General features: G+C 35.8%; 2 protein-coding genes across 8 annotated transcripts in view; one reads left to right on the forward strand and one right to left on the reverse strand.

Moving 5' to 3' along the window:
- The window catches only part of rapgef2b (Rap guanine nucleotide exchange factor 2b), a 128,634-nt gene that overhangs the window by 97,912 nt on the left and 9,345 nt on the right, over nt 1-21,377 (reverse strand). The gene's annotated exons all lie outside the window — the stretch shown is intronic.
- LOC132110144 (uncharacterized) lies at nt 76-4,456 on the forward strand. Its single transcript, XM_059516738.1, has 4 exons — nt 76-1,103; nt 1,721-1,790; nt 2,188-2,365; nt 4,296-4,456. The coding sequence occupies exons 1-4, from the start codon at nt 309-311 to the stop codon at nt 4,453-4,455; spliced, it is 1,203 nt and encodes a 400-aa protein (XP_059372721.1). The 5' UTR covers nt 76-308; the 3' UTR covers nt 4,456.

The following is a 21,377-nucleotide window of genomic DNA, read 5'->3' on the forward strand; positions in this document are numbered from 1 at the left end:
TAGTATGTTTTTAAGTACATCTGATACTACTGTAAACCACTGAGAAACCTTTTTTTTTAGATTTTCACCTGACTATTCTGTGCTTTCACTCATACGTGTGTAATGCAGGTCCTGCCAATCCCCAGCTGAGCCCTTCATTGCCTGAGCCACTGTCAGTTGCCTCTTCCAGCACATGCCCCATATCACCCATCAGTCCCATCTCTGCATGGGTGAACAGTTTTGAGGTGCCATGGAACAAAGTGAGGCCCACTCTTAGAAGAGCAGTAGATGCTGGTGAGAGGCCAGCTCCGGATGACCGCAGACACTTGATGAGAGTCACCGTTGATGCAATGAGAGAGCATTCCTTGAACCCTACTCGCAGAGAGTGCGTGGTAGTGGCAAAAGCCATAACTCAAAAATATCCAAATAGCTTTTTAGACAAAAATGAAGAGGGGGAGCTAATTGGATGTGGGTATTTCAGCGTTATAAATCAGCTCAAGACCAGAGTAGAATATTTGAATCGAGGCAACACTCTTTCCCGTCTGAGGAAGCACAAACGCACCCAGAGAGATGATGAGGATGGTGATGATGACCAGCCAGCAGTAGCTACATGTGTAAGAGTCGACAGTTATGGGTGTGTTCGTTGGCAGCCAGAGGACTATCCAGATGGGGAAACATCAGCATCATTAGAGGAAAAGAAGCTTGAGATGTTGGATCTATTCAGCCGAGAGGGTCTCAAGGGCGCTGAGAGAGGAAGGGTAGAAGACCTAATGGCAATCACTTATGCCAAACAGCGTGAATACATCAACGCAAAGCCTTCCCCAAGCATTCTGGATGTGGGTAAAGAGTGGCCATTTCTCTTTTCACAGAAGTTTTTATTGTCCCACTTCACCACTCTCACCAATGTTGAACTATACACAAGACTGAGCAAAGATTTGGACAAAAAGGGTAAAAGACTCCTGGATTTCTTCAGTAGTCAGATTACAAGGTGGAGGAAGGAAGTAAGAGCTGTTCTGAAGGAAGCCCTAAAGAAGGACCGAGAAGGAACTGATGGCCTAGCAGCGATGCTTGTGATGTTGGCACACTTCAAAGAGCAAGAGGAGTCACTTTTTCTCATTGCTGATGTAAGTTCCTTAATTACTTAAATCTTTTATTTAAAGTTTTCAGCAATTGTCACATTTATCGCAGAAGAATCATTTTCCCTGATTAGAGTGAATCATTTTACACCCCCCAAATTGTATTGCAGGTTGGTGAGCCTCCAATGCCATCTTGTACTTGGGTTCAAGTAAATGCAGGTTTGCGTCTGGCAATCCTGTCTTCCTAAGTGTTTGTATTGTTAATAGTTTGACGCAATGGGTTTCAGGCCAGGTATATTGTTAGAGGGCACCTTTATGTTATTGGTGGTTTAGCACTTTTTCATTGATAGACCTCACCTCAAACTATAACCCACATGGTGCAAGCTTCGATCTCAATTCTTTTGTAGAGCATGCTGGGTAAAGTCACTCTTGTCCACTGTGTGCACAATATTTTAATTAAGAGAAAATTTATGTATCCTGGCATAAGGTTAGTGTGGTACTTGGTTAATTTTCTTATTTCCAAGGGGTGTAAACATGCACAAACCATCGGAGCAACAAAAAATTTGGCTTCCTTATCAACAAATTTCAAAAAGCTTTTTCTATCCTAGAGATAATATACTGTCTAGCTTGTTTCAAGTAACTCTTATCTTTGCTGGTATTCGTAGGTGACTACCACTCCCACAGACGCAGAGGCCCAGCTGTCTCTCCCCATCACTCCAAGGATCATCATGCTCGGTAAATTTCACATTCGATGTTAACGAATCCTTTGAATATATAGGGCACAAGCAAAGAAAGTCTAGTCTGGAAAAAACTAGTGAATGCAGTTTGTGTCGTGTCATTCACTGCCTCTGCACCAGTCAGGAACAGCACAGTCACGTCAAAAACTTAAGTTATGCGGAGTACTCTCTCATCCTTAGTAGCCATCTCTGATGTCGTTATTGCTATTTCAGATTGCTTGCTATGTATGTGTCACTTTCTGTTTATCTATCACCAACCCAGTTACTGCTGCTTAATGCACTGCTTGGGAGATATGTATGCTCCCTGCCCTGTTTTTACAATCATTTATGTGAAGCAAGTCATTTATAGAATGTATTGCTATGAAATATAATTTTTGTAATGACTCTTTACTAAGGAGAGACAATCCTGACTGCAAAAAAATGGATGCTGTCGATCGAGGGGAGGGTCGTAATCCCACCTGGTGCTCACCTGGCTGACTTCACCACTGCCTTGGCCGCTCTCTTCGCCTGTTACTATGTATTCAACCTAGAGTATCAGGTGGAAGCCAGCACAACCCTGGAGTTTGTTCAGAGGTATTTATTATTTTATATAGTTTGATTGAAAGATAGATTGAAATGTAACAGCAAATTGACAATTGAAAAGCTGTTCAAAATCACCTTCCTTTAAAATGTTATCTAAAGTATCTGAGTATCTAAATAGTGTAGGTTGAAGCCTTCTTAAAACTTGAATGCTTTATTATAGAACAGAAGGGCTGTTGGGCTAAGGGCATGTACACACTATATTCCTTTTAACATAAAAACCTTTGGGAGAAATTGAGAGGATGTAGATGGCTGGGGAATATGATTTGCCCTGAAAAAACAAACAAGGAGAGTGGTTTATGTCCCATAAACAGTTGTGATTTGCTAACCAGTTAGTCATTACTTAATTACTTACTTAGGCCTGTTACTCCGAGAAGGAGCATAGGCCACTGACAATATTTCTCCACTTTGCCCTGTTCTGTGCCAGTGTTGTGCCGATAGACGATAGTATCATGCATCGAAGATAGCCAAAAATATTGCTGATGGCGTATTACCAAGACAATAATTGGCTTTTTTTTCCCATTAATGTAGGCTATTACACTACTACTACTATTATTATTATTATTATTATTATTATTATAAGGGTATTATTATTAAATTAATATTAGGACCTACAATTCATTTGCCTTTACTAATTTCATAACGACATCACCAAATAACCTGCACTCCTCAATGAAAATGTTTTTAAACCCGACTACAAAACTACATCCTTTCGTTAACAAGAATTATTTTCATTTTTTCACTTAATTTTGTCGTTAATGTATGGCCTACAAGAGCAATATTAAGCCAGTAAATTAAGATAGTTGATAGATTACCATTATCAGCTTTTGTTGAGGTAGATTCCTCGTCTCTGAGAGAATGCGCCGTTAATGCAGCGACAGATGCCGAAATCTCGGTAAGTTTTGTTTTCACTTTTACTTATAAGTGCGTGAGTTTACATACACGTTCTTAACCCGATTATGTTTAATAAGCCGAGCACGTTTACATGCACACAATACGCTGATAACTCACAAAACTCATCTTATTTGTATGTAGTCTTGTAAATCCATTAACCTGTTTTCCTTTATCGGAGTCAAGTCATAAGCTTAAGCATAAACCAATCGACACAGCTAGATTTTTGCCCCTTACCCCGATTTCTCACGGAATGTAAACCCATTAACCTGCTTTCTTTGTACTTTTTGAAGCGTGCATATGATATATGAAAGCGTCCTTATACAATGCATTAAAACTCATCCAGACAGAGCGAGCTTTTCGCGGTAGCTATAGGGAGGAGGAAATGTATCAAACTCAGACTCTTTCTTGACTTAAGAAATTATAAAAATGTGTTATCTCGTGTAGAAGTACAGTGCTGGATCTGTGATCTGAGAGGATAATATGTGTCCGTAGTTTTCCCGCTGACATGTTGAAATGCTCTTCTGTTTTTAATGTTTTATTTAACATCACAACAGACATAATTAATGGAATCAGATACACAAATGATTAGGCTATGTTTTTACCTCACTACCAGGAAATAACCTGATTTATTAATAAACACTCCACCTTTGCTAGCAAAATAGAAAAGGATTATGATATATAAAACAAAGTAATTAGGCATAATAAGCAAATTAATGAGTAAAGTAATAAGCCCTGCCCCCTCACGATAATATCGTGTATCGGCGATCTCACAGGCTGACGATTTGAAAATGGAGCATATCGCCCAACACTAGTGCCAGTTAATCCAGATCTTGCCATCTGTATCCAGCTCTTTCCATCTCAGCTGTAGAGGAATAGTAATGGAGAAAGTAAACAGCCTTGTCTTACTCCTGTTGTGATGTGAAATGCCTCTGTCAGCTGGCCTTCATGTATGATTCTACATTGCTCTTACAGTTACTCATTAACATGTACATATTGTCCCACCCCCTAACTCCTATACTCATGTTCATAGGTTTTTTGTCAGGATTAATCCTGACTCCAACAAGTGCACTGCAAAGGAGCAGATGAGCAAGACGACTGGGAGAGTGGTGAAGCGGAAGACTTCATACATGAACCCCCATGTAATCTCCTTCATCAGGGACTTCACTGAGTTCTATTTGCTAACTGACTAGATGCAGGTGAGGTTCTGATAAAAGGTATAATAATAATAATAATAATAATATAATTAATAATATAGGTACAGTACAGGCCAAAAGTTTGGACGCATTACTATTTTTAATGTTTTTGAAAGAAGTCTCTTATGCTCATAAAGCCTGCATTTGTTTGATTAAAAATACAGAAAAAACTGTAATATTGTGAAATAATATTACAATTTAAAATATCTGTTTTCTCTGTGAATATGTAGTAAAATGTAATTTATATCGTGTGATCAAAGCTGAATTTTCATCATCATTACTCCAGTCTTCAGTGTCACATGATCCTTCAGAAATCATTCTAATATGATGATTTATTATCAATGTTGGAAACAGTTGTGCTGCTTAATATTTTTTATAACCGTAGATACTTTTTTCAGGATTCATTGATGAATAAAAAGATAAAAACAGAACAGCATTTATTTAAAATAGAAGTCTTTTGTAACAATATTCACTAATGTTAAAAAGTTTGGGGTCAGTAAATTTAAAAAAATATATATTTTATCTAAAGAAATTAATACTTTTATTCAGCAAGGATTTGTTAAATTGATTAAAAGTGATAGTAAAGACTTGTATTGTTAGAAAAGATTTATATTTTAAATAAATGCTGTTCTTTTAAACTTTTTATTCATCAATGAATCCAGAAAAAAAGTATCATAGGTTATAAAAAAATATTAAGCAGCACAACTGTTTCCAACATTGATAATAAATCATCATATTAGACTGATTTCTGAAGGATCATGTGACACTGAAGAAGTAATGATGCTGAAAATTTAGCTTTGATCACAGAATATAAATTACATTTTACTACATATTCTACTACATAGAAAACAGATATTTTAAATTGTAATATTTCACAATATTACATTTTTTTTCTGTATTTTTAATCAAACAAATGCAGGCTTGATGAGCATAAGAGACTTCTTTCAAAAACATTAAAAATAGTAATGTGTCCAAACTTTTGGCCTGTACTGTATATATGGGTATATTATAAGTGATCATAATTTGATGATGATGATAATAATAATAATAATAGCATAAGTACCTTGACACAACTCCAACATCACCATCTTAGACCGACATCATATGTGGTGCAATACAAAGTAATTGTAATCAATATAATTGTTAATGTGTTTTCTTTAATTTCAGGGCTCCAACTGGGATTCTGGGTCTCCAGGGTCAGGGCATTCAAGAGGCCATAGACCTTTACTTCAAGTGTCAGGGGAATGAGATTTCTAAGAAGTTTCTTTTCATTTCTGTTTTAAATGTTCATGCAAATGTTCAATATTGAATAGCCTTGTTCTGTAAAATTTGCTTCAGTTTCAATTTGCCGCATTACAACCTTGTTAACTAGATATTATGTTAACTTTGTTGTGTGTCTAATGGCGTGTCGTCCATTACCCCTTACTTGTGTTGTCTTAAATAAATAACTGTTAACAATTTTCTTGTTGTCTGCAGTTAATTGAAATATTTTGCAATATGAGTGATACTATTAATGACTGCTAATATTAAATCACAGTGATACAGTATTTAAATTGTATAGTGAGAAACTGAATTTACCGTCATTAACTGTTACCTACTGTTAATAGTACTGTATTGCCATATACAATACATAAAAAAGCAGTGCTTAACTGTTTTTATTTGTACAGTAAATAAACCAGCACTGTAAATGCAATTGAAATCACAGTATTTAATTAATATTTCTTCTACAGTAAAACAATCAATACTGTAAATACAACTAAAATCACAGTGTTTAATTAATATTTCTTCAGTAAAACAATCAATACTGTAAATACAACTAAAATCACAGTGTTTAATTGTTTTTGATTTTACAGTGAATACACAAAATACTGTAAATGGAAGTACGGTAACTTTACTGTAAAAAGTATTCACAGTAACTTACTGGCTAATTGTTGCCAGTAAGTTACTGTAAATTTCACGGTAAATTTTTTACAGTGTATATAAAACAAAGTACTTCATTCATTATACATTTGAAATGAATAAAGTATTTTTATATATATATATATATATATATATATATATATTAATGCTAAGCTATACTGTATGGATTCAGAAGAAACAAATATAAAATGTTATTAATAATATGATATTTTAATAATATTATAATATTAATATATATATAACATGTATAAAATATAACAAATAAAATACATAAAAAATTATTAGTATTTGTAATACATTTCAATTGAATAGCAGGTTGAAAGGTTTTTGTTTTTGAGTTCCACAGGAAAAAAGTTTGGAACCACATGAATAAATAATGACATGTCAATGACAATTGATAGTTAAATCATTTCCATTTTTGGGTGAACTACTCATTTAATGTTGCAAGAGAAAATCTAGAGATCAGCAGAAGCAGCTAAAACAGCAAATAATATAAGAAACTCCCTATAAAAATAGCATGCTTTTATTTTAACATTGTAATAATTGCCAGCACAATGCAGCTGTTTGTACACATTTTCTCTTATAGCATTTATGCTGGCTGTCCAAGACTGCAGACTGCAGAAAATAAACTGAAGTGTTTTTCTGCTTTTACTACTTAAAATGCCTTTTCTCAGCTTTGTATCCCAACATCTTGAATGCAACCCATTACGAAGCATCTTGAAGTCAAAAGACTCTTCACATTCCACTCAAGGCATCACTGTGACCATGGCAACTGGCAGTCTAAGTATCTACATGATCAGAGTCAATCATTTCCCTCTATAGCCATAAACAGTGCTTGGATTAGTCGTCTGAGCAGGTGGCATCTAAAAACCATCAGTCCAATCAGGACAATCATCCCAGCATTAGGCTGAATTGTATCGTTGGCAGGGTAACTAGCCTAGAGTCCCAAACCACAACTCAAGACTGTTTTCCTGAGTATCTGCATGGTTTAATCAAAATCCAGACACTACATTCAAGGAGAAAGAAGTGACCGAAGTAGACATAATCAACATCTTTTTAATGCAATGACCTTCATTTAAGATGACCATAAAGAGGGATGTTTTAATTGAGTAATATTATATAGTGGTGTCATCAACAGGTATATCAAATCATAAAGGCATGATAATTGATTTCAAAATAGCATCAATCAACTCAAAGTTAATTTCAATAGGTTTCTGTTTGCATGTTGCTATATAAACAAATAAAATATATTAAAAGTAATTAAATTATATAATTAAATTATTAAATAATTATATAAAAATTCAATGATATGATTTGATCAAATAAATTCAACTTGAAACTTTTTTTTTTTTTACCCATGTCACAGTGTTTCGGCTATTGCCTTCTCTGCCTTAGAATTTGGCCAAAATAAGATATCTATGCCGCCTACATTTTGAAACAGCCTGCATGTCAGAAGCACGCCTACAATGTCTTAAAATCCTATGTAGGCAGCCCACTTTTGGATACGTTTTGTTTTGGATAAGAGCCAATGTGCTTGGTTGCTTCGTCCATAAATCTAAAAACATGCCTCAATTTGTACCTAAAAAGTTAATATATAAATTCCCACCCAGGCTGCATTTATTTGACCAAAACACAGTAAAAACAGAAATATTGTAAAATATTACTATTTAAAATTCAATTTTAACATATGTTATTCCGGTGTTGGCAAAGCTGAATTTTCAGTAGCCATTACTTCAGTCTTCAGCATCACATCCTTCAGAAATCATGGATTTAAGCATTAATTCAATATTAAAACTTTGAACGGTAGTATAACACACACAAAGCCCAAAGACAGATTTCCAAATCACATTACATCCCATCACTGTTGCAAGTGAAAATCAGGTCACTAAGCCAGCTCAGCACAGCAAACTGTACATGTAACTTCCTATAAATATTATAGTTTCCTCATAATGCAACTTGACACGAAGGGTGCTATTTTCCCAAAAAATCATGTTTGAAAATGGCTTTTCTGTCAGCAAAAGAATCAGTTCCCCAACACGCTGCTATTTAGTTGTCAGCTCTGTATCCACACCTTCAAGGAGATCTGCCCCTTTCATCTGCAATGAGGTGTTTAACAATCACTTCAACAAAGCACATATAGCCGAGAAGGACACATGGTGCCTGTCCTAAAGGTCAGCCTTGACCCAGGCTGAGCACTAAAACTGACCTTTTTCTGTCAAGGGTCTGGTAAATGAAGGCAGGGGGCCCATTGGACACAGACCCCATGACAGAGGAAAGGCTGTGCAGCTTGTGGCCGTGGGGAATGATCGAGATTCCTGGGATGATAAACACATGATGAAGCGAAGGTCTGTCTTACGAAAGCGAAATAGATAAACAAAGACCTCTCAGCAGCATTCATCAATACTGTTTTATAAGACACAGATAAACACAACACAGACATAACAGAGAAAGTCTATTTTTTTTTAATTACTGAAAAAAAAACTTGTGTAGAAACAATACACACTCAGAAATTACAAGTCAATTTCAAAATTATTTACAAAGAAATGACACATACTATTTTGAAGTAGAAAGCCTGAACTTTCTGAATAATCGGTTTTATTTACATCGATGAGTTGTACTGTTTTATTACAAATTACATTTATTAATTTTTTTCTGTATTATCCTTAATATTTACTAAAATATGTTTTATTAAATTATATTTGTTTATATAATCAGATTATAATATAAAATATATAATGTATTTTCTGTGTGACCATGCAAAGTTGCTTATTTACATAATAAACTGTTATACATTATGATCCATATATTTAATTATTATTTGTATTTTTGGCTTTACCGTTTCATATATATATATATATATATATATATACATAGAACATGCACTATCCACTACACTGAAAACATCTGGTGTAGAAATAATTGTAATAATTTTAATTTAATGTAGATTTCATAAACCATTACAAATAAACGGCATGTAACACATTGAATTAAAAGTGAAATTTTGAAGCAGAAAACTGAAATGGTATTTTCTTATCCACAAATCATTGTCTTCTTTATAACTTAGCCATATATTTTACAGTGTCTCATAGTGAAATATGTATAAATTAAGCATAATAAATAAGCAAGTAAAAGCTTATACCAGTGGACTGAAACACAAAGACCAAAAGAAAAGGCAAACAATCAGCAAGGGAGGCAAACAGACTCAAGCTGGCAAAAAAAAAAAGGTGTCTGCACATTTTAATTAGCCTCAAGTGATTTGTCAACTAGACAGCCAAAGCGACCCATGAGGTCATGCATGGCTCTCTAAAGAGGGTGTTACAGCTATTTATCTATCTCAAGAACTGTGGCAACATTCCCTGTAATGCATCTAAAAGAGAAATCACTGGCCTGCACTGCAAAAATATAGTGCAAAAAATAAGAACAAAGGAAAATGTGGCACATCTTTAGGATAATGTGGCACATCTTTTGTTAATGTGAGGTTTGCAGCATGCAATGTTAAGCCAGGTCAGCAGTATAGCTACCACGAGGGCACGTGCCAACCTACAGATCACTCACTGTGGCATTTAAAAGCATGTGTCATTGTGTTCTCCGTGCCAACTGTGCTCACACCTCACTGTCCTTGAGACCCTATTGACAGTGTGGCCCTTGAGGGTATTTTTATCCATAGAACAGCACATAGCACCAGGTGGAGTCTTTGCAAACAAAAACAAGGTCACTTGCATTAGCAACTGAACATAGTCTGCGATAGCCAGCTTGGTCTAAACAGTACTGGATATGGTTATGGACTTCAGCTAAATATTTGAAACAATTTAAAGACAGTGTATAATGGTGTAAACAAACCTATTATACATTTAGGCAGGCTACATCTGAACCGTTCATTGATCTGGTGAGATTTATTATTTCCTCAATGCTGTCCCCAGCGTGCATATCCGATGCTAAACAGCTTAAAATTTCATTGTAATAACCCGACATGAACGCATGTAGTCAAACGCAGCTCAGAAAGAGGAAAGCTGGAAGCTCGTAAATAGGCTTAGCATCATGTGTTTAACTAGCAGCTCTAATCCTATAAGAACAAAAGCAGAGTCACATCAATCACACAAAAAAAGATGGACACACTCCAGACCCCACTTCTACCTTAGGGCTAAAAAAAAAAAAAGTTTGGTTCCGGTTGGTTGTCAGTTGAGGTCATTGGTCGGTAGGGATTTATTTTTTTTTTAATTTATTTATTTTTTTCTCCAGTGGCAGTTTTACACACACACACACACACGCGCACTGATTTTAAATGTGTGTACCGGTACTTTTACGACAGTGATTCTGTATTCCCGTTTAAAGTCTGTTGTTGCCATAGACACGCAAAACGCACACACACACACAAAAAGCCTTCGCGGGAGTTTGACAGGCGATCTCATAGTAGATTAACATGGAGGATTTGAACTTGAAAAACTGAGTGTACAGACATCTTTTTGTAGTCAAACAACATTCTTTGTTATGTTCATTTATGTGGTTTATTTGATTTTGATGCTATAAATTAACTAGAAGCAAGAGACGATCAGTTAGTTTTAACTGATGATCTAACTTACAGCGATCTGTTCGACACATTCAAGAGCCACAAAACGGTATTTATTGTTTACATTTCTTAAAAAAATGACCACATTTGAAAGGTGAAATAACCAAATGAGACTTTGTTTCATATTAAAAGTAAGCTGGTAATGTTAATGTCCTGTCTGTCAGCATGTTGTCAGTGCCCTCTCTGTTCCGCGATATATTGGTTACTGGATCCTGAAGATGTTGATCGACTTGTTTTCCTGTACAATAAATTTGTAATGCATAAATGCAGCCGGGTTGAAGCCTGCAGTGATGTTTTTCTTTTGTTATGGCAGCCGTCCCCTCTGCATATATATTTTTTCGAGAATGTTGCACTCCTGTTGCAGTTTGTTATTCTGCACGAAACTTCATGCCAATAAATAAGAAATATTGCTTACTTGTGCATTTCCAGCTCTCTTTTTACGTTTGTCCGTTATTTGACGTTGAAAAAGCAAACGTCTTTTTTTTAGACATGGAAAATCGATTTTACAATAGATTCAATGAACACTTATGTCTTAAAAATCGAAAATGATTTTTTCACAAAAGTGACAGTCCTAGTCTGTTTAAATGCCGAGAGGAGCTGCATTTGAATCACGGTCGTTTTTTTTCCTAGTTGTAGTGATGTTCACACTCGCGTGATGCCTTTTGAAAACTTTAAAATCAGCTGCAGGGCGGGACTTCCGCCACTTAATATGTTCGTGTGGAAACATGAAAATGTACCTATGTTCCGCACACAAAATATTGCATTCGGTCATTCAATGCACACGTGCACTGTACCGAAAGCCCTGTACTTAAACGGTCTGGTACGAATACACGTACCGTTACACCCCTAGCTGTGGAAAGATTCTGGTTAGCATGTCTGTTCATCTTAATGAAATGAAACAACAAAAGTATGCTAATATGCATTAAATGAAGCACTACGTGGCTTTGAAATTCCAGTGATTAAAGAAACTCTTAACATTAGCTCAACAGCTACTGGCTATGAATTAAAGGTGCAGTAGGAGATCTTGGAAAATGCTAACCTTAGCCTGATAGCACTGAAAGAGTACGTCCCAGTCTCCCTGCAATCGCATTCCAAAGCTACGCCCCCTGAAACGCATTTATGCTCACAGACCAGAATACCAGCAACAACATTACTACAATAGGCTACATCAGCGGTTCCCAGTTCCAGCCCATGTTCTGAAGTGAATTAGGAAAGCCATTTAAAATGTTCGGACCAAGTGTTTTGATCTGCCGTACATTTCTTGGTCTTCCACAGAATATATAAATACATTTAGACCACTTAACTTAATGATTGCTATAGGGATGTGAAGAGACTTTCAACCAACATAACAAAAAAAAAATTCTGAAGACATTCACCTATTGCACCTTTAACCTCCTTTAACATGCTTCACTCACTCAATAATGTCAGTAAAGCAACACTGTGGAGAGTTTCATCGCTGTGGGTGTATTTATGCTAACTGCTAATGCTAATCAGATGCAGGCTCCAGACAGTCCCACGTCACAAAAAAAACAGATACAAACCTCTTCTTTCACTGTTTGTCATTCATGAATATTTATAGTCTGCTAGCAATCACGTATCGGTTTCTATAAACAACTAAAGCAATCAACTACATACCAACAGTGGTGGGCCGTCAGGGCCAGCAAAGCCTTCTCTGCTGGCCTAAATACTATCAGAATCACTGACTTAGTTTTAATATACTTTTCTATTAATGTGTATTAAATTATTTCCAATAATCTATTCTATAATTTAATAGCTTTTCTCTTGGTAGCGCTGCTTCCAGTAGTGTATATTGTCATTAGAGCTGTTGCCAGGAAGAAATCTGCCTAATGCCTTCAGAATCCACCGTGCAGGCGTCTGTAGCTAAAAATCAATGGCAATTAAACCGTTGCTTTAACCAATCAGTCGGCAGCAACAGGGCCATCTAGCACGCTTACTAGGGCTGGACGATTAATCGAAAAGTAATCGAAACCGAAATTCAAAACGTAATTTTCCCATGTCGGTTATTTCGTTTTTTTAATCCTGTTAATACTTCCCCCTTAAAAGCATACTACCGCGTGTGTAGCCACATGACTCTGCCCCGTCCAGTCCATGCCATAAAAGCAAAACACGGAGGTGAACGCCGGTTCAACACATAGTGATGGTGCGCAAGCAGTGAGCCTTGCGTCTTCACTAAACTTTGTCAGTTGTATTTATTTTATGGTTTGAACATTCAAGGGATTAGATGATCGGATGTGTATGATTATATCAAGCTACCATGTTCGCACTACCATGTTCGCTTCATTGTGGCACAAACACTCATATAAACAGTAGGTGTGAATATCACGCACACAGAGGAACGCAGAAACTAGTTGTCAGCGCTGTCCTGTGATTTATCACTAAAGTAGCTTAGAATCTCAAAACTTATAGCATATTTTCTACTTTTGAAGGAACTAGGCTATTTACAACCCACAGCTTCACAGTAATATAGAGATGTTATGACTAATTCACACATGCAATCACTCGTACTGGTACTGTGCTAATTTATCTTTATGTGATCTTTATTTATCTCTTACACAGAGCAATAATCTGTAAGAAATAGGGATGGGTATCAAAAACCTGTTCCATTTTAGAACAGGTTCCAAATTTCCAAGAACCGGGTATTCTATAAGACGCATGCATTTAGATTCTGCTTAACGATTCCTGCGTTTGCTTTTCAATTTGATTACAAATAACTAAATAAAAAATTAAGTGCAGGAACGGAAAGAATTTACACCCGTTTGTGTGCAGCGCACATGAAGTGCAAAAGCGTGCACAAAGAGCAGCGGTCGGCGGTCGCGCTGCAGGTTCCCGGTTTGTGTATGTTCTCGGACTGTTCCATGTATTTCCACTGTAGAAAAGGTTGTTTAGAGTCAAAACTGATTTCTTTCATATTTGTCGACCAATATACAGAAAACTACATCAGTATATCATCATAAACACCATTTTTGTCTTACGCGCTGCCTGTCATTAATGTTAATCAAAGAACAAAAGAAAATCATTCACTGATCTTGACTGAATATATTTAATAACTTTAATTGATTAATCTTTATTTTATTTATAAAAAGAAAACTATGCAGTGTTTTTAAACTTTTAATTACAGTTTCTGTACCTGAAATTTTGTTTAGTTTTATTTATTTATGATATTGCTAATTGATTTGTTTGTTCCTATCTTATTACTGACTGTTTACGCATATGTTGGTGTGTTCTTAATGGCATCTTTCTTAAAATATATCCTATTCCTAAAATAAGAAATATATCAATACATCACCTTGCTTACAGTATCGCAATGTATCATAACATATCATATCGCAACCCCTGTATCATGATGATATGTATCGTATCACCAGATTCTAACCAATACACAGCCCTAGTATTTCTGTTGTAATAAAACAAATTAACTCAAAAACAGTTTAATGCAGGACTTCTTTATTGTTTCTGTTCTTGCATTTTAATTAAGATTCTGTTAATATAACTATATTTAAATTAGTTTAAGACCGTTTGCTGAGGCCCCATATTTGGCTCCGGCCCCATTGTAGATAACCACTGGTTCACAATTTACACTTTCCGATCATTTGTCAAAATTAGCAGTTTAAAATTATAAAAGAAAGACATTTCTGAAAGGAAAAAAATCATGGTACATAGAGTGGGAGTTGAGTAGGAGTCAAAATGAAGATTTTTGTCTAATCCTCTGCATACATACAGCATCCAATTTAATGCAGAAATACCCTTAAACTCACACCGTCCTCATCTGTGTCACAACGTGTAATTCACAGGGGAATAAACACACTGGCCTTGTCAGTTTATGTGAAAGTAAATCAGCAGGGGAGCAGCGACAGACTTTTCTGTGTAGCATGTGTGATTAAACTGCAGGTGCTTTTGCAGCAGTCTACAGGCATTTATTCTGACAGCTGAGCAGCTGTCACACTGACGACGTATCACATGCTGAAACTGATCTGGGTTGCATCCAACCCCTTACATTGGCAGAAACCTACCACTACAACGTGTTTCTTTTGAAAACATGCACTAATGATTGAAAGGAAATGGGAAAACTAAATCAAATAACTTGCGCTGGCCAATTAGAGAGACAAAAACAGGAAGTGATGACCAGGCAGACGATGCTGGGTCTCGGTTCTGTTCTGACACCTCCTGCTGTTGAGTCAACACCTTTCGAGCTGTGTTTGTTCACGCGCCGTTAGTGCAGCACTAGTGACTGGAGCCCCTGGTCCTGCCAGAGGCTGCATTATTCATGCTGCAAATAAGTGTGAATAATTAACAGAGGCGGTCCACTTTGCTGCTGTGAGTCAAAAATCGTTCTAAGACACAGCTGAAGGCAGCTGCCATCTCTGGATGCTACATCTGCTTAAAAAATTCTATTCTGATACCCATTATTATTGTACAGAGAATCAGAGATGCATTCTCAGGATACATGTCTGTCTAGGCCTATTCGGACAGGACTAGTTCAACAGGGGTCGTAAGAGAAATTTGTGTTTCGTAGACGTACTTGGTGAATTTAATCCCGTCCGAATCTGCCAGGTTTGTTTTTCTCACACAACCTCTGTAATAATTCCAGAGCAAATTATCTACTGTTCATATTATAACTGGTCATAATACAGAATATCAGGTTTAATAACTTTTTTCTTATAACAAAAATAACTACACAATAAAGCAATACAGAAAATTAAATAAATGTAAAAGTTTTACACAGATTAAAGTGCAAAAGAACTATAAAGACCAATAGGTATCACTTTACAATAAGAACTCACAGTGAGAAATAGTTACATTTGCTACAAAGGTTATTAAACTTTGTAAAAAAAAAAAAAAAAAAATACAACTCTTAGTTCATGTTAGCTCATTAAATAACACCGTTGCAATTTTTTATTTTAACAATGTGTTATATACCTAAGATTAATGAATGTTCAGAAGAATTTTCCATTGGCAGTTTATGTTAACTAATGAATTTACTAATGTTAACTAATGAAGCCCTAATGTACAGTGTGAATGAACAATAAAGAATCAAAACACTTTAAAACAATATTTAGGGTATGTTGTAGCAGGGGCGTCGGACTGGGGGTAAAAAAAGTACTGATTACCAGGGCCCCAAAGGAAGAGAGGGCCCTTGAAAATTCTGGAATATATATTTTCAAGAGGAGGGGGGCCCCCGGGATCTTGTGCAGCGCCCCTGTGTTGTAGTCCAGATTAAAATGTAAAAATAAAGTTTGAAAATAAATAGCCTTAAGTCTAAATATTTAATATTTGGGGCTGTGATGAACTACACAGCAAATCCACAAATCTGGATGGATATTTAAATATGTTTTAGAAAGCAGCGAGGCAGGCTGTTTTATTTACTGACGTGATGCGCATGACATCAAATACCTAATTGCATAATTGCACAGACCTAATCTAAATCCTTTTTTAAATCCACATTTGCAGCCATTTTAGTCCCTGACATAACACAAAATATACAATTCATCTCTTATTAAACAATCTTATATTTTTGTTTGTGGCCATGAAGTTTTAAATAAGAGAGAATACAATGCAATAAATACAATAAAGCTTAATTCACTGGATCATCCAAAAATATGTACTAACAGATGGTTAGTAAAAATATAAAAGCATTTGTTGTTGATATAAAAAAAAGAAAAAAAGAATGAAAGTATTGCTCTGCCAGTAAACTACCAGAAGCATATCAAACTTTGACAGAACAGCAGAGAAAGTGTCTCATTAATGGGCCAGACATCTGTGAGCATCACCATCATCTCACAGCAGAACATTCGAGTTAAATAATGCAGAACAAGGAGGCGGCAGCCAGCGAGGATGACAATGAGAAAATGTGCTGTTAAAACGATTCCTTCCAAAAACAAGACTTCCTGCTCCCAGCAATCTTTTGAACTACACCAATGACTAGCTGCGTTCATTATTATTTCACTGTTTCCAGGAGCTTTGCTTGTGGGAAAGATGAAGAGAATCATTCAAACAAGGACATTTTAATAAATGTCATGCAGTGAAAGAAAGAACAGAGTTAGCACGTAAACCTGATCCAGAAAGCGGAAAGTAAAAAAAATAAAAAATAAAAACTGTACATCACATGTCAGAACTTCAGCCTTATTTGTGCAATCGCTGACTGACAGATCATCTCATCTCATGACAATAAAAATATCATGTGGTCACATTTCTGTCCACTAAAGCAGACATTTATTTTTCTTCTGCAATACAAGGATTGAATTGATGCTGGAAAACTTGTGACTAGATCACGCAAGACAGACATTATCAGTGCCCTTTCATCAATGATAAGGCACTGTAATACAAAGGGAGATCTTTTACAATGCCCGAAACCACAAATCACCTTGAAACCACACTGATAGATGGTCCAACATAACAGTTTAAACAATGATGCCTCTAAAAACCAACACTCAACCGCATCTCAGCACTCCCTGCCTGGGATCGAAGCCAAACATCCAGGCAGAAATGCACATGCTCTGTCAGCGTCAAAAAAACTAAAAAAATATGTATTCCTGATTGAATCCTATCCCTGTTGAATTATATAACGGTGCTCAAAGATTCATCTTGACAAGATCCGCTGCAGAAGAGAGGACAGATAAAAGAACTTCTTAAAGGGACAGTTCACCCAAACATATCGTTATGTTATTCTTACACCATATTATTTTCTCTATTAATAGCACATTTCATTTATCCTAAGCTCCAAAAAGTACCATAAAAGCAGCCTATATGACTCATGCACCAGCCTATCTTCCAAACCTTCTAACAGCTTTGCTTGAACAAAAGAACAAATGGTATTTAGGGATAATTTTCCTCACACAAAGCTATTGTATGACTTGAATACAATCAATGAGATATACAGACTCATTACAGTTATGATGTTATTTTTTTTATTTTTTTTCTTTAGAGAGAACAGAAGTTCTGACATTCTGGTTAATGAATAAAGAAGATATTATTTTATATAGTGTTTTATACAGTATTTATTAATATTTAGCTTTTATTTTTTTTATTTCAGTTTTATTTTAATTTTAGTTTGATTAATTTAGTGGAGTAATTTTTGTTTAATATTTGTATTACCTTTAAAATGTATTTTTATTGCGATTTTAGCACTTCGACTTAAATCATTTCATTCATAGAACATATATATTTTTTACATTTTGAATCTAACTTATATTTCATTCAATTAATGAAAACAATTATTTAAATAATTGTAGTTTTTGTTAGCTGTTAAAAATAAAATGACAAAATCATTTTCATTTTTTGCTGAACTATTTCTGTAATAGTACACAAGCTCTTAGACGTCAGCAAAACAAAATCAGCATGACCCTAAAGAACAAGATTCTGGTTGAAGTACTCTGTAAGGTCCTTTGCTTCAGGCACCATCATCTCTGTGCTCTTCTGACACATAACTTCATCAACAAATAGCAGGTGAGCTAATTGGATAAAACGGGCTTGAGATACAGAAGGTCTTGCTGTTCTTTCTCTCCCCCGACAATTAAATGAACAATCACTGATGCTGACACAGGCGGAACAACGTTACTTGACCGAGTTCTGATGATGTAGCACATCCCAGGCAGCGGAGGGGGAGCGAGTCTTAGTTAAAAGCCGAGGGCTACGTCTGCAGCCCATTTCCGAACCAATCTTTTCAGCTGAGCTCCTTTTACCCCACCCTGTTCCTTCAACTTCCAAAGAGAAAAAACATCCCTACCTCTACTGGCCGGTGTTTAGGCGAGTGACAATAGCGGATCAGTTGAATTCTCTCCCTCTGTAGGGCGATTCACTTCCAGCCATTCTAGTCCAAATCGGTTGCTAGGGAACTCAGCGACAAAGAGCTTCTTTTCTGAGCATTCAGAGTATTTGGCTGCATATTTTAGGCCTGTGGGGTCCATAGTGTTCCTTCTTTGAAGACAATGTGAGGCACAGAATATAAATTGGAGAAATACTTGTGAGAGAAAACCATGGATTAACTAAAATGCAATGCAACCTAAAAAGAGCACAGATGTAGACAGGAAACACTGCATTCAAATAGATTTATGTTCATACAGATGATGCATATTGCTTGGATCAAATAGCCTCGTCAAGTCTGTGATAGAAATTTTCTTTTGAGGTATCAAGGCTGTGTTGGCTCTAAAAGCCAGCCTGAGGTTGTTGTTTTCAATAGAACATTGTTCAGGAAAGAGAAAGGAATATTTGCATGTTCTCACCTCTACAAAAGTATATTATGACTAGTGATGTACAATTCACAGGCCAATTGTTGTTCTAAAATTATTCTTTTTGATAATTGGGTTGAAACAATTCGCAAATCATTTATCACTTGACTAATGGAGAAGATCTGACAATCTATATAATACATATGAATACATAACTTTATTTAGTTAAACAACAGTGTTTAACTCAATATTTGTCATGACATTAAAAAAGAATTAAGGAATTTTTATGAATAAACTCAGCTGAACAGGTTAATCTAATTTTCATCGAACCAATTCACAAAAGACATGTTCTTTTAAAAGGGTCATGAACTGCCTTTTTAATTATTTTGTACAGTTCTCCAAGTCCCCCATAAATGTTATTAAAAAGGAAGCATCTAAAATGAATAGCTGCAAATCATTTTGAATGCACAATGACTGCTTATTTTTATTTATTTATTTTTGATATAAACTCCTTGTTATGAACTAGATAAGGAAATTTTGTAACCTTGACCTAGAAATTCATTCACTATTTAAAACCGTTATCGAGGAACTGAGCAAAACAAAGGCAATATACTACAGCTGGCTATGAACATATTTTGTTGTTGTTGTTAGAGTGGTTTCCCTCATTTCCAATTGTTCACCTAATTTGTCAACACAGTGCTCTTTGCAAACTTTGCTGTTTACATATTACTCGTGTTATACCCCCCTGGAAGCTTGAGGTGAAGGCGTCTGAAGAACACATCATGCTATTTCAGACTGCATCCTCAGGATGTTCGCCCACAATTGAATTAAAAAAGGGAAACTGATGTCACAGTTTCCCTGGAGCTTTTTCTAAGTCCTATCTAGCTTATGGAAACAACTTAGAATATAAGAACAAAATTGACACATTCAGTATGCGAATGATTAACTAACATTTAAAGAAATAGTTTGGACATAAATTCACTCTCTCACGTTTTCCCAAAGAGTATATGAATTCCACTTTAGTGAAACTCAAAAGGAGAAATTTTGAAGGACATTCACACTCTGTTCAATACAAACCATACAATGAAAATGCATCACGACCAAGGACTGTAAAGTAAAAAAAATGGATGAAAATGGATTATAATACTGTGTATCTTTCAGTCAAATCTCAATAGCACTTTTACGATTTTTAGTAGACAAAACTATAGATTTTCATCTGAGTCTTCAAAATGGCTTCATGGTATATTGAATACAAGTATTAGTTTTATGGTGATTTTTATCATTTTTAAAATGCATTTTGGTTTTGACTGCCTCTGGTCACTGTAAGCTTTCACCGTAAAAGAAAAATGAAAAGAAAAATTCTCCTTTTGTAACTCACACATATAAAAACCTGCCTTAGCTTCATTTATAATGTCTGTATTGGTTATGTAAGTGCCTTTTTCACTAAAACAGCCTTTAAACTTTAAATGTTTCCTAATGAACAAGTCCAAAAAGGGTAAGTAACTCCTCTTCATGACAGAATAATTACAATGACACTGATTACTACTGACAAGCGCTGGTTGATTTCCACAGGGTTCCGCTGTACTGAAACCGCACTGGTGACACAAAGCTGAGGGGCCCATCTGAGGAGGGGTCCATCCCGATGAAAGGCTCCTACTACAATCACAAGCCACTCTCATTAGCATAATGCAAAACGTACACTGACGCAGATTATAAAATCTATCCATTAGACATCACTGATGATTATGCTAATGAACAATATGTTCCTCGACACAAAAGCCGTCATGTGCAGAAGCCGATAATCACAGATGTGTAATATGATAGTGTAAGGGGATATAACAGAGCACATGTCATGAATTAAACAAATAGCTGAAGCTAGTGCTTTAAACAATCAGTGAGCCTTTATGACTTAAATCACATGCCATGAACACTCATAATCAGGGATTTATCAGCTGCTACTGAAGGGCTTTGTAGTAAAATAAAAGTGTTTCCGAAATTGCAGTGGACCTTGTCACTGCACGGATAATTATGAGCCGCTATTGTAAAGAAAATCTGGGTTATATACACAGCAGAGGGCTGTGATGGGCCAACAGGAGGGCTTTCCTGTTCACCTGTTCCTAACCTAGTTCAAAGCCATCTACTGATCAAATACAAACAGGCCAGTGAAGATGGGCTTAAGCTAATTGGTTTTATTAGACATAGGGGATTAGGATAAAAATAGTCACACAATAGTGCTTAGTGTGACA

Source organism: Carassius carassius, chromosome 29 (genome assembly GCF_963082965.1).
Source record: "Carassius carassius chromosome 29, fCarCar2.1, whole genome shotgun sequence".
NCBI classification, from domain to species: domain Eukaryota; kingdom Metazoa; phylum Chordata; class Actinopteri; order Cypriniformes; family Cyprinidae; genus Carassius; species Carassius carassius.

Excerpts from the sequence above, each read along its gene's own strand:
- LOC132110144 (XM_059516738.1), top strand. The coding sequence starts at position 309 with ATGAGAGTCACCGTTGATGCAATGAGAGAGCATTCCTTGAACCCTACT. Across the intron at positions 1,791-2,187 it reads TCCAAGGATCATCATGCTCG|GAGAGACAATCCTGACTGCA; the intron begins GTAAATTTCACA and ends CTCTTTACTAAG. Across the intron at positions 2,366-4,295 it reads ACCCTGGAGTTTGTTCAGAG|GTTTTTTGTCAGGATTAATC; the intron begins GTATTTATTATT and ends TCATGTTCATAG.